This window comes from Mesoplodon mirus (genome assembly GCF_964341445.2).
Source record: "Mesoplodon mirus genome assembly, chromosome: 2".
Taxonomy (NCBI): Eukaryota; Metazoa; Chordata; class Mammalia; order Artiodactyla; family Ziphiidae; genus Mesoplodon; species Mesoplodon mirus.
The window spans coordinates 31,771,412-31,785,083 of record NC_138977.1 but is presented as its reverse complement, the minus strand read 5'-3'; the positions used below and the strand labels follow the sequence as shown (position 1 = coordinate 31,785,083).

The following is a 13,672-nucleotide window of genomic DNA, read 5'->3' as shown; positions in this document are numbered from 1 at the left end:
AATGTGTTTATAGAATCATTATAAAGACAATAGAAGCAAGAGTCAGGGGTGAGGGAAACACCACCATAGTTGCAAGCATCTGCCCCATTACTACTGCTCATCAGCTCCTCACCCAGGAAGCTGGAACCTGAGACTGGCCACGATAACTGCCCCACCTCCACTAGGTACCCACAAGACTGGTGTCCACAAACTTCCAGTCTCGCAGGAGTGAGTCCCTTTGGTAGAAGCTTTTCTATAACAAGAACCTGAGTTGCTTGGGGTCTGGACAACATAGATCTAAGTTACCAGCTTCTGAAGAACAAGAAAGCATTCTAAACCGAAGATAGAATGCAGAGGAAGAAAACATGCACTAAATCCCACAGTCGCAACAAGCTACCGTCTCTATTTGCCTGAACAAGCCCATTCGTTCAGATTTCCTTCCCTTCCTCCTCTTACTCTGCCTAAGGTGCCACCTTCTTTACAATCATAGAGGCACCTTGACCTGGTTCCTGGGTGTTCAGAAGCTGAGATTTGCTGTTTCTGGGGTGCTTCTCTTGTCCACCCAGTTACTGGCACTCAGCTGGAGTCTCAGGCTGACATCTGCAGTTGGTAAACTTGAGGCCCATCAGTCATCTCTGAGATATCATAATGATATCATTGAGACATCATAATAATATCATTGAGATATAATAATATATTTGAGATATCATTATACTACTTTGCTACTGGTGTTTATTTTGAAATCTTCTGTAATAAAGAAGTTTTAAAACTAATAAGTAATACTAAAGGATGGAAACTGCTATAAATACAATGTTTAAATAGTCTATCTTCTTTCCAGTTTGTTTTTAGTGGGACTTTAATAGGAAGTATACTCTTACAAGCATACATAGCACTTATGTTAGAATATCTTTCCTTCCCCAAATGTAATCTTCATGGAAGAGTTAATGAGCCGTGAAAAGATAAGAAAATAACATGGAGATGGAGGAAAATTGTACAAATTATATTTAATCAGATATGAGCATATTCCAAAAAACAACTTTTCTGTTTTGAGCAGTTTGATAGATTGTAGGGACCATTCACCAATCCAGAGAATTTAGGAGGAATAGCAAGTTTACATGGAGACAGATAATGTGTTCCTTTCGGAGAATGTTGTGTTTGAGGTGCCTGTAGTGAACTGATCCCATGTTACACAAGATAAAGTGCAAGTTGGAAATATAATTTGGAAATCCTCTGATAAGGGTTAAAACCATGGATATGGTTGTCAATTTCACCAAATGCACACAACTAAACAAAATTGTACTCTCTAGACTCGATCTCAGGTTTGAATTATACATACATGGCAGAAATAACTTATAAAACAGATGCCAGATTTAATAGTAACTTAAAGAAATAGGATAAACTTTTATCATTTCTATCACCTGTTTATATGTTTATGAGTCCCAACAGCATCCTGAAAAAATGTTAGAACCTCTGGAAAGGATCCCATTCAAACCCACCCCCAACCTGCAGTGGGATGAAGGCTGGTACCATCTGCAGATGATAGAGAGAAGCTGCTCCTGCACCCCCATTCACATCCATTCTACCTCCTGACTGGCCTCATGTCTCGTTCAAAAATAACTGCAAGGTCATGAGGAATCTTGTGGAGAAAAAAAAATTTTCCCCCCAAATGAAGAGTTTTACTATTTTTTGTTTCACTTTATTTAAAAAATGATAAGTCTAATATCAAAATCAGAAAATATAGGGCTTCCCTGGTGGCGCAGTGGTTGAGAGTCCGCCTGCCAGTGCAGGGAGCGCGGGTTCGTGCCCCGGTCCGGGAGGATCCCACGTGCCGCGGAGCGGCTGGGCCCGTGAGCCATGGCCGCTGGGCCTGCGCGTCCGGAGCCTGTGCTCCGCAACGGGAGAGGCCACAACAGTGAGAGGCCCACGTAACGCCAAAAAAAAAAAAAAAAAAAAAAAAAATCAGAAAATATAGAAGAGAAAATATGTAAGAAAATATGTAAGAGGATAATCACTCAACATGATCCGTGATACCACAGTGCATTAAAAAAAAAAAAAAAGAATGAGATTGTGCTGGTCATGTTTTTTCTTTTTCTATTTAACAATCATGGCCATCCATCTCCCATGTTAATGCATCCATCTCCAACGTCAGTTTACAGGATTGAAGAAGATTGAGGGATTTATAATAAAGATGCTAACAGCAGTGTGCTGTGTTTCAATACATCTAAAGTATTGTTTGTTACTGCTATATTTAAAATAGATAACCAACAAGGACCAACTGTAGAGCACGAGGAACTCTGCTCAATACTCTGTAATAACCAAAAGTACTAAATTTCAAATTAGAATTTGAAAAATAATAGATATATGGATACGTATAACTGAATCACTTTGCTGTACACCTGAAATTAACACAACACTTAATCTACTAAACTCCAATATAAAATTAAAAAAAAAAATTTTTTAAGTTCTGTTTGTTGAAGTGTGGTTCAAACAAACACTATGTGCTGAAGAATCACCTCTAATGCCTGGTAAAAATGGAGATTACAGGACCCATCTCAGGCCTATGAAATCAGGATCTCTAGGTGAAGGGCCCAGAAATTCTCATTGCTGACAAGCTCCCAGATGACGTTCCTCTGTTTGTCAATCACTCATTATTTTTGTAATTAAGTTTTATCAGAGTAGAGTTGATTTACAATGCTGTGTTAGTTTCTGCTGTACAGCAAAGTGAATCAGTTATACATATACCTGTATCCACTTTTTTTAAGATTCTATTCTCATATAGGTCATTAAATTATTTTAAAGAGAGGACCTGTTTTCCCCAGCACAACAGAATATTTCTGTTCTTGAACTTTTCTGCTCTGTGATCTTTATTTTAGGTGACAACAATGGATGGTCTATGCAACTTGACAAATACTTTGCCAATTACTACAAAATGACTTCCTGGTATCCTTTTGTGGCAGAAACATCTGAATGCTGTAAGTAATCAGAGGGACTGACGGTCCTTGTCTATAGGTTCATAGTAAGACACCATGTTCTTAAAAGTTGGATCCAACATTTTTAAAAATTTATAGTTTTCTATTTGCAAAATTATAATGTTCTAGTAGACACTCAGCCTTAATTTGAGGATTTTATTTTAAGATCACTCAAGGATCATAAGTGCAACAGTAATAAATCATACCAGGTATTGCTGTGAACAAAATTAATGTCAGTCCATCAGGGTTGCTATTTTTCATGCCCCCTTTTCACAATCACTATAAACTCTGATATAAGAGCAACTCTGATATAAAGGAAACTGAAAATAGAAGAGCAGAGAAGCTGTTTGGATTTTAACGTTTGTAAGTGAGAAAGCTTCTGGAGTCTAAGCCATACCTTACATCTACCAAAAAAGCCTTATTAATTATAATCGGCTACTTTTAGTCACATACCGAAAACTTAAAAAAAACCTGGAAAGGGTCTGTAGGAGGGTATAACATTGAGGATAAACTATAATTTTTAAGATCAGAAAGATCTATATACATAATTCCTTTTAAATAAATGTTGTCTATTCTAATAAATTATTCAAATGTAAATGTGTGTCTTAAAGTTGTAATTTTAATCCTAGCTTTTCAAGCCTTGGTTAAAAAGCAGGGGTTGGGGAAAAGGATACTTCACTGTATTTTTCCCTTTATGTTCTACCACAAATTGTAAAGTACAGCTTTTTAAATTTTTTTAAATATTTTTTGACTTCCTTACTCAAAAGAGACTAAAAAAAACTGCTAGCAGTCCCCACTTTAAGGGGGTATACATCCCTCCTGTAAGTCTCACAGGTCACTCAGCAATCTGTCTTAACCTCATGTTGTCTTCTTGTCAAATATGGAGATCAGATTGCTTTATCATTAAAGAGCTAAAAGCTTTTGGGAAAGGAAAAAGTTAACAGGTATAATTTAACTACTAATACAAGGCAAAAAACTAATGGATTAAGCCATATGATCTCAAAATGTAGTTTTTATTTTCTTGTTTTATTGTACATCTTTTTCTTTTCATTTCTTAAATTTTAATTTAGTCTTTTTATATTTCACATTATTCCCAAAAGGATGTTAGGCAATTTACAATAAAAATATGGCTACGAACAGACTTAACCCATTAACATGACATAAGAGACAAAAATTCCATGGTGAGTGGGAAAAGGAATGGAGAAGAAAAATTAGATAAGGAAATCCTCACTAAGAAAAGTTACTGCGTAGTTCTTAATTCTGTAGACATTAGGTCAAAGATGGAAAATAATGGGCTACATAACTTTTTCATAGTCTGGTCTGTAAAGCAAAAATAAACAAAGGGGGAAAACAGATCAAGTTAGCAAGAGAAATAAATTTTTGCCTGATGATGAACTCTGGGAGAAATGTGTCCTAAGTATACTTACATAAGAGGAAAGCAGCTACACGAAAAAAAAAGTTTCAAAAAATACAAAGGTGATGTTTTATCAATTCTTAGTAATGAACAAATATATAATTTTAAATAAAGTTTTCAAGAAAGATAGGGGAGGGATGTAATTAATAATTCAATGTCTTTTTTCAAGCTTAAAAGCAGTGTAAAAATGAAATGGGAGGTGTAATGTAAAATTAAGGGGTGAAACTTAAATTAAGGTTCCTATTGTACTGATTTATTATTTTTTGTACTGCTTTATTTAAATCAGATTATAATAAGGATTTATTGGAAATTTAACTGAAAATGGCTTATAATACTTTTGGACTGGATGAAAGAATGTGAGGAATTCACATTTACAAAGTCACCTCTCAAGAACAAAATCATGGAAAACATATCCATCACTAGCCAATATATTAATAAAGTTAAAATTTCAAGAATTTGGAAAGTATGGAGATTTGGAAAGAATTGTTTACTCAGCCATAATTTCACCACTCAGAAGCTACCAGCATTAACTTGCTGGTGCATTACTCATCTTTTTTTATTTTAACATAGTTGAAATTTTCTATGCAATCCATTTTTATCATATTTTCAGGTAGCATTTTAGCATAATCAGATTTCCATATTATAAACATAAGTGACAATTTGTTTCATCCTTCTTTCCTGGTTGAATATTTAGGTGTCATTTTTCCCTATCACAGGTAACCTTGTAATCAGCATATATGGATTACCTGAATTCAGTCTGCATAATAGAAAGGACACACTGGGTTAATGCCAACTTCACCGCCCTCCATTTTTACCTCTCATACTGTCCCTCTCAGGACCCTCGTGTTCCATCCTAACCCTGTGCATCCCTTCCCCACAACATTCACATTAGCAGAGGATAGAGAGAGAGAATCAGTTTTCAGAGCTCCATCGCCAGAATGGTCACTTACAACCATAAACCTGTTTCAAAGTTCTTGGCACAGACTCTGTTTACAGAACACACAAAACCTAAATTATGATCGATCGTGAGCTCTCAGGATCCTGTAGGGAGTCTGCAGAGTTATTTGGGAGGAGAGGGAAAACACCTGTGGCCTCATAGCTGAGCAAAGAGACACCTGACTATTTCCAAGGCTGGAGCCAACCGTGTGCATCACTGTCATCCCCCAGCTTTGCCTCAGCGTGCCTTCTTTACCATGACGATGACATTCTACTCTTCAGAAGCTTTACTGTAAAGGTTATAGATTAAAAGTCTGCAAACAGACAGTTCTCACAAGAAGTTTTGTTTGTCCTATGATGATTTAAAATGTTTTAAGCTAGGCATTATTATTTTTAAGTAGGTAATTATATAGTACAAAACATTGTCTTTCTGGCTTCTTTGAGGAAGTTGGTTGACTTGGCCACAGATGTTCCTGTCGAAATATAGGACAACAGTTTGGAGAAGCTGTCCCACTGGGACTCCTGGGTGCAGTCTCTACCCGCTTTGCCTGCCCCTGTAGATGTTCGAGGCTGTAACCTCTGCTCCAAGTGCAGAGTTTCAAAGTAAACGTTGAAAAGATCACACTTCATTGCTCCCAGGAATCGTCCATTCCCCATCAAGTCAGCAGTCAGATGATGTCTATTACTCTGAATAATAATCCCATTTCGTTGCTTAGCTATATGAACACACCACTGCAAGTCTCTAACAAACTTTAGAAATATCAGGTCACATCTTTAGGACTACTGCTATAGCCCTACAAGGTAGTCAAAGGCATACATTCCATTTCCTCTCTCTTTCCAACTCTCATCAGTGAGAACAGAATGGCTATGCATGAGAAATATTCACTTCTTCAAGTGAAGCTGTAGGCATCCTTACATCCCTACATAAGCCAAAAGAAGTCTTTTGAAGAACTCCTGAATTAAAAAAAAAAAAAAATCTACCGGCACTATAGTTCAGAGTTGAGTTCTCTTTCTTGCTAGTTAAAAAGGGCTTCGTCTTCCGTTAAAACTATTAATACTTTATTCTTAAACAGCAGCTTTAATATGGACATTAACACCCATCACACCCTGTCCTGTCACCCTAGGACGTAACTGCTCTCCAAGGATAAGAAAGAGCAGATGACGTCATTCATTTTTCAACAAATGGAGAGGGACAGGCTGCTACTTTTTTTTTTTTTTTAAATGCATGGGCTGGTAAATGTATATGTTTCCTTATCTTCAAGTTCTAACATCATTTTAATGTTAAAAGCAAAACTTTGGAACCTTAATTTAAAGCTTTGCATAAATTGCTTACGTAAGACATGACACATTTTTGTATATGATTTTCTTATAGCTTTTTGTTTCTTTCTTTTCATTACCCTCCTGTTCCTGGTCCCTCATCATCCCCATTCCTTACTGCTTCCTCTTTATTCAGTGGTCGGTTCTGTGCCCGTGCAATGTCTTTGCCGAGGTTTAGAGCTTGATTGTGATGAGACCAATTTACGAGCTGTTCCATCAGTTTCTTCAAATGTGACTTTAATGTAAGTAGAAAAGAATGGCTTCATCCTGACAGCCAGAACAGCCCCTGTAAAATTGTATCATAATTCAGGTGTAATTGTCATTATTAATAATGCCTTGTCACTTAAGATGATATCATTGTTCCTTGGTCAATTATAATGATTGCTGATATTTATTTGCATTTATTACATGATAGATCTGACTCTAAATTATTCTATATGTTCACTTATTTAGCCCCTCATAACAATCTTATGAAGTATTTAGTATCGCCACATTTTATCTAAACAAAAGATACAATCAAGTGTATGTGCTGGGCTTCCCTGGTGGCACAGTGGTGGAGAGTCCGCCTGCCGATGCAGGGGACACGGGTTCGCGCCCAGGTCCGGGAAGATCCCACATGCTGCGGAGCGGCTGGGCCCGTGAGCCATGGCCGCTGAGCCTGCACGTCCAGAGCCTGTGCTCCACAATGGGAGAGGCCACAACAGTAAGAGGCCCGCGTACTGCAAAAAATAAATAAATAAATAAAAATACCTCTCAAATAAAATCTCTTTAAAAATTTTTAAATGATATTATGAATACAAGAGTGACATCATGAAGCAAAATGTTTCCTGAAAGCTAGTGTTAAAGTAAATAAAGTTTATAATTATTCATATTGTTTTTAAAAGTAAAGAAAAAACCTTTAAGTAAGAACCAAAATTTACATTTATTTCAGGTCACTCAAGTGGAACTTAATAAGGAAACTTCCTCCTGATGGCTTTAAGAAGTACCATGATCTTCAGAAGCTGTAAGGAAAATTTTAATTCTTAGTATTGAATTGACTAACATTTTTGGCATATCTGTTTCTTCCCACTTCTGCAGAGACAAACACTGCACCACTGCTTAAGTCTAATCCCTCTTTGGGGAATTATTTAGCCATTAGCTGGAGACTACCAGGTAACATTTTTTTTCCTGAGTAATTCTAGAAGCTATCCTAGAAAAATCTCAGATACCTATCCCCAAAGAAACCAGAGTACGTGTGCTATGAACCCTCCAACCACACTCCCCCTAAGTGAAGATACTCAAGAGGTTTTACGCTCTGCATTTCAATGCCCATCTTACAGAAAGATGTAATGACTCCTTACCAGAGCTGCCCTCAAGATTAGATAGAGAAGGGACTTCCCTGCTGGTCCAGTGGGTAAGGCTCCACGCTCCCAATGCAGGGGACTCAGGTTCGATCCCTGGTCAGAGAATTAGATCCCACATGCTACAACTACAGATCCTGCACGTGGCAACGAAGATCCCCTGTGCTGCAACTAAGACCTGGCACAGCCAAATAAATAAATAAATATTTAAAAATAAAAAAGATTAGGTAGAGAAGAATTTTCTTCCATATGTTTGCAAATTCAATCTTTACCTAAGATAGAAAGTCCTTGTGGTTTGAAACCTCCAAGCATGTTTTTTAGGGACTTAATTCCATTTTCACATCTGCCTCATTGGTTTAGTTTTATCTGAAATGCTAGCTTCTCTTCAGTCTAAGATTACCTATGTACTCACAGAATCCATAATGGCCCAGGGGATGGTTAACTGTTATTTAGGTCAACTTTGTGGCTAAATCGTATTGTCATAGGCTTAAACTGTTGGGTTTAAATATTCTGTGCCTGAATCACACTATCTAGAAAACGCCTCAGAATTCCCAGTTTCATTTTCACACCTACACTGGTTTGGGATTTGTTTTTACACTAGAGACCCCTGGTATACAGATATCATCTATCTGTACTTTTTCTTTAAGATAATAATGATAGAGCAGAATCAGAAGAAAAATTTATCCACTTTGTTTGATGAAATGTTCTCAAAGCTCAGATTACCTGCAGAAAAATATTTCACATCAGAAAATTAAATTCTAATAAAAATGACTTTTCAGAACTGTATTCTAGACATTTATCAATCGAGAAGAACTTTTCAAAATTAAACCTGATACACAAACATCAAGAGGATACTTCCTTACTTTATTTTCTGATTTCTGGAGTAGGAAGAATTTTTCTGGTCTGTAGCGCCACCTTATGTCCACATGGTTTAAAAGGAGTCGGGGCTTCAACTCTAAACATCAGGATTCAATAGTTTAGCAATTTTACACAGTGAACATTGAATTGATTCTTGAACAACTAATTTGTTCCAAGTAATAGATCAAAATACCCTAATTACCAAAAAAGTTCTAGTTGGTGATTAGAGATGTACTTTGGCTCCACCTCCAGGCAATATAATCTATTGCTTACTGGAAAATTACAGTAGTTAGAAATAAATGAACAAATACTTGTCAAAGTTTTTCTGTATATTAGTGAGAAAGATGCATTGCCTAGTAAACGATTGGACCACAGCATGTTCTGTGAGAGTGTTAGGTGTATAACAAACTTAACATTTTACAATCAAAGTTAGGTTTCTTGCATGCTGGAGAAATAGGGACTCTCCTTTAGTCAAAATTTCTAATTAACTGAGAGCTAGCTCATACTGGTTTATTCCTTATCACTCCTAAAATCTGTGAAAATTATACATAAACTCAGCAAACCCTGAAGAACAATGGTGACCTGCATCAGCAGAAGAAATAAGACTTGAAGCCCTTACTTTTGCCCTCGTTCACAACCTGGGGCCAGTGTACATAGATGTGCAGAGTTTAAATGGGTGTGTGGGATGCAACAGCTTGTGCTCCAGGTTCTGTTTCCTTTGACCTCCTGTTAACTCCAGGTCCAACCTCCATCATGACCTCAGTGAACTCCGCAGCCAGCATACTTCCTTGGCCTTCCAAGCTAATTTATCTTCTTCTAGACCTGATCCTTTTTTGTTGTTTGTTTTTTAATATGAAAACCAAGTGTTACTGTTTTTACTTCTTGTTCCTGGAAATTTTCTTTTAGCAAAAATTATACTTCTGGTTTCGGAAGTTTGGGGACTCTTTCAGGCTAAAAATAAGATACCAATGTATGCTTCCCCTAAAACTTGTCTCACCCTCTACATTCTGGAATATTGTCGATCTTCTCAGTCGACCTGATTCTTTCTATTTCTGTTTTTCTCTTTTGTCATATATATTCTTGGTAAGTTTCCTCAAACCATTTTTGGAGTGAAACTTAGGTGTCAAATTAATACAATTCAAGTTGGTTTGCTTGGCCAGTTTGTGGTTTACATGGAATATGGTTTGGGGTCTTAACAATGTCACAACCTTGTAGTTTTGCCAACACTGTGTTGAATACTGTCAAGTTTGTAGAATTATAGCAAAAAGTGTTAAAAATTTTAAAAGGCTTCTAGGCTCGTTTGATTAGTGAGTGCATTACCATACACTAAAACTGAAGTTTCACTCACTAAAAATTCAAACATTAAATTTTAGCTCTCATGTGTCTACCTTTATAACTGGAAGTTCCAAATAAAAACTAGCCTAATCATATGTGAACTTAATCAAGAAACAAAATGACATGATACCCAGCTCTGCTAAATTATTTTGTTATGTTTATCTTTTTTAATTTTTAAGAATTTTTTGACATTTCCTCTTTCATTTTTTTTAAAATTTTTATTGAAGTATAGTTGATTTACAGTGTTGTGTTCGTTTCAGGTGTACAGCACAGTGATTCAGTTACACATATATGTATAAATATATGTATTCTTTTTTGACATTCTCTTCCATTATAGGTTATCACAAGATATTGTGGTAAAATACGGACAACATAAAATGTACTGGCTTGACCATTAGTGTACGTTCAGAGGCCTTACATACACCCGCATCTTTGCAGGGCTATCACCATCATCCATCCACAGAACTCTTTTCATCTTGCAAAACTGAAACTCCATTTCCTTACGTTTTCCTTTTAATAATCATTTTCACAGGTGCCTGCAAAACAATAAGATTAGATCCGTATCTGTCTATGCTTTCCGAGGACTCTACAGTCTTACTAAACTGTAAGTACCAGCACCAATTAGTCTGCCCGTCCGTGGTGGCCTGCCAGCCCGACCCATCCCACCCAACACGGCCCTCCCGCCCACGACAGTGACCACGGGACGAGCAGACAGTGGACGGTGCAGCACAGCATTGGGGCCAAGGGCATGGGACCCTGAGTCACACGGGCTGCAGTCCCAGTCCTGACCTCACTACTCACTGGGTGTATGAACTTGAGAACTTAGTTTCCTTTCTAAGCATCAGCTCCCTCTACCGTAAAATGCAAACTACAACAGTACCTACCTCAGGATTGTTGTAAGGAACGAATGAGAAAATCCATGGGAAGAGTTGGGCACACTGTGCCGGGCACATAGTAGGAACTCAATATACATTAGCCGTGGTGACGGGAATGAGGATTGAATGAACTTTATCAACATGAGAAAGCCTGGTGATGATTAAAATTTATGAAGGAAAAAACCCAACGACTTCTCCAGTTACTCTTTTCCCACTAATTCTTTTACAAATACATAAAGCATTATAAGTTTAAAAGAACAAAGCTTTTTTTAAAATTATGGTAAAACATATATAACAAATTTGTCATTTTAATCCTTTTTAAGGGTTTCGTTCAGTGGCGTTCAGAACATTCACACTGTCGTACAACTGTCCATCTCCAGAACTATTCACCTTCCCAACTAAGACTCCACACCCACTAAACACACTAACTCCCCACAGCCCCTCCCAGCCCCTGGCACCCACCATGGTACTTTCTGTCTCTATGAATCTGACTACTCTAGGGGACCTCACAGAAGTGGAATCAGGTAATATTTTCCCTTTAGTGTGAGACCTTTTTCATCATGTCTTAAACTTAGCATAATACCTTCAAGTTTCAGGCATGTTGTAACATATATTGGAATTTCCTTCCTTCTTAAGACTGAATAATAGTCCATTGTGTGTGTGTGTGTGTGTGTGTGTGTGTGTGTATATATATATATATATATATATATATATATATAAAATACACCACATTTTCTATATTCATTCCTTGATGGATGGACATTTAGGTCGTTTCCACCTTTCGGCTATTGTGAATAATGCTGCTATGAACGTTGGTGTACAAATATTTGAGTCTTTGCTTTCCATTCTTTTGGGTGTACGCCCAGAAGTGGAATTGCTGGGTCATATGGTAGTTCTACATTTGATTTTCTGAGGACCCACCATACTGTTTTCCACAGCATCTGCACCACTTTACATTCTCATCAGCAACGCACAGCATTCCAATTCTTCCACATCCTCAACAACTCTTGCTATTTTCTGGGATTTTTGTTGTTGTTTTGTGTTGGGTTGTTTTTGATAACAGCCATCCTTATGGGTGTGAAGTAGTATCTCATTGTGGTTAAGAGCTAAGCTTTTTAAAATAGTCTTTCTCAAAGTTCCATTCCATTTCAGCTGCATTTTACCAGGCAGCTGAAACTTACCACCTAGAAGTTATTGAATGGAAATATAACCCAAAAAATCACATTAATAAACAACTCCCTGTATTTCTATTTCTGGCCCCTTGCCTTCTATCCTACCCCAGTTTTTACTCCTTAACCCAAAAAACTGTTTCTGGTCAGATTCCTCACTGGTTGTATCAGAGTTTGGGGTTGAGTCAAGAAGGCCACCTAATTGTTTACTAGCAGAGAAGGTCACCGGGGACCCAAAGTCTTAACAGTAACCCCTGTAGCTGCATCTATCCCTTCACTGCTCTTTCGTGTCTTAGCAAATTACTCAAAGTCAATACTGGGCTCCTCCTCATATGCTTCTGCCTGCCTTTCTCTACAGCCTCTCACAAATCTATTCAAAACTTGCTGAGCAACATCTGCTTGGTTTAAGGTTCAATGGATGTGCAGGAGGCTCTTGAAAGACAGTACAGCCTGGAGAGTAAACTTAAGCATCTTCCATCTGCTCCTTGGTTTTTTCCTGGCACGAGAATATTGTCTGGCTGTTAAAATGTCACACGGTTCTTGTCTTTCATGGGTAAACATCAGATACTGCTCTTCATTCATCCATAGACACTCATTACCCCTCACAGTGTGCAAGGTCTTCAGCGAGACACCGTGTGGGGCATAGAAAGACAAGTCAGACCTACTGCCTTCCAGCTCCTTATGACCCAGTATTTCAGGTAGAACCCTGTGCTTCCATCGGGGAGAGGCACCCGCTCGCTCTCTGGAAGCTTACAGTCTACGGTGGGGAAACAATGCCAACGTACACACAGCAACTAGAGAATGGCAAGGGAGTTTACTTAACTAAGACTTAAACCTATATTGTTCAGACCACAACTGCTAAGATGATTCCCTAAAAGGAGTGATAATTTGGATCCAAAGAAGTGAAGGATGACTCTGAAAAATGAAGCGGATGGGGCAAATCAGACAGCACAGGGCATGGGGGGTGGATCAAGTACCTTTCTAGAGGATTTCTAGTGGCTCTTAAGGGAAACCCTGAGGTGTTCAGGGCAAGTGTTGAAGAGATTCTTAACATCTTCCTGTGCCCAACTGGGGCTCCAGGCTTGCAAGGGAAGGAAGTGGCTCTAATATGGGGCCTTATTCTTTGCTACCCCCAAGAAAAGTCAAATCTGATGGGGAAGGGAAGATTCCTAGAAGGACAGATTTTACAAGATGTCAGCTCTAAGATCTGTCAGAGTAGCAAAAAGAGAAATCAGTGTGGTCCGTGTATCAGGGGAAGAGGAATTTGAACAAATACTTGCATGAGGATCATAGTCAATGAGGAAAAAGAACAGGAAAGAAGTTGAAGTGGGAGGTTGAACAGAGACCTCATTCTACTAATATGCACCAAGTGTTCCTGACATGCCTGGCTCAAATGTTCAACAGCCCAGTGAATTAGGTACTGGTGTTATTTCCGTTTTAGAGTTGGGGAAACTGAGGATTTCTGAAGTTGCTGTTTGTT

The 13,672-nt window shown here is 38.0% G+C and overlaps 1 protein-coding gene across 4 annotated transcripts in view; it reads left to right on the top strand.

The window, feature by feature from the left end:
* RXFP1 (relaxin family peptide receptor 1) overlaps positions 1-13,672 on the top strand; it is a gene marked incomplete at both ends in the record, with an annotated part of 100,728 nt that overhangs the window by 53,510 nt on the left and 33,546 nt on the right. For 2 of the 4 annotated variants that reach the window (XM_082607735.1, XM_082607733.1), the window contains 4 exons: positions 2,853-2,951; positions 6,752-6,857; positions 7,547-7,618; positions 10,681-10,752. In XM_082607735.1, coding sequence (XP_082463861.1) covers positions 2,853-2,951; positions 6,752-6,857; positions 7,547-7,618; positions 10,681-10,752 — 349 coding nt within the window. Of the gene's footprint in view, positions 1-2,852; positions 2,952-6,670; positions 6,858-7,546; positions 7,619-10,680; positions 10,753-13,672 lie in introns of all 4 variants that reach the window. The other 2 variants (XM_082607732.1, XM_082607734.1) reach the window with 2 other exon arrangements.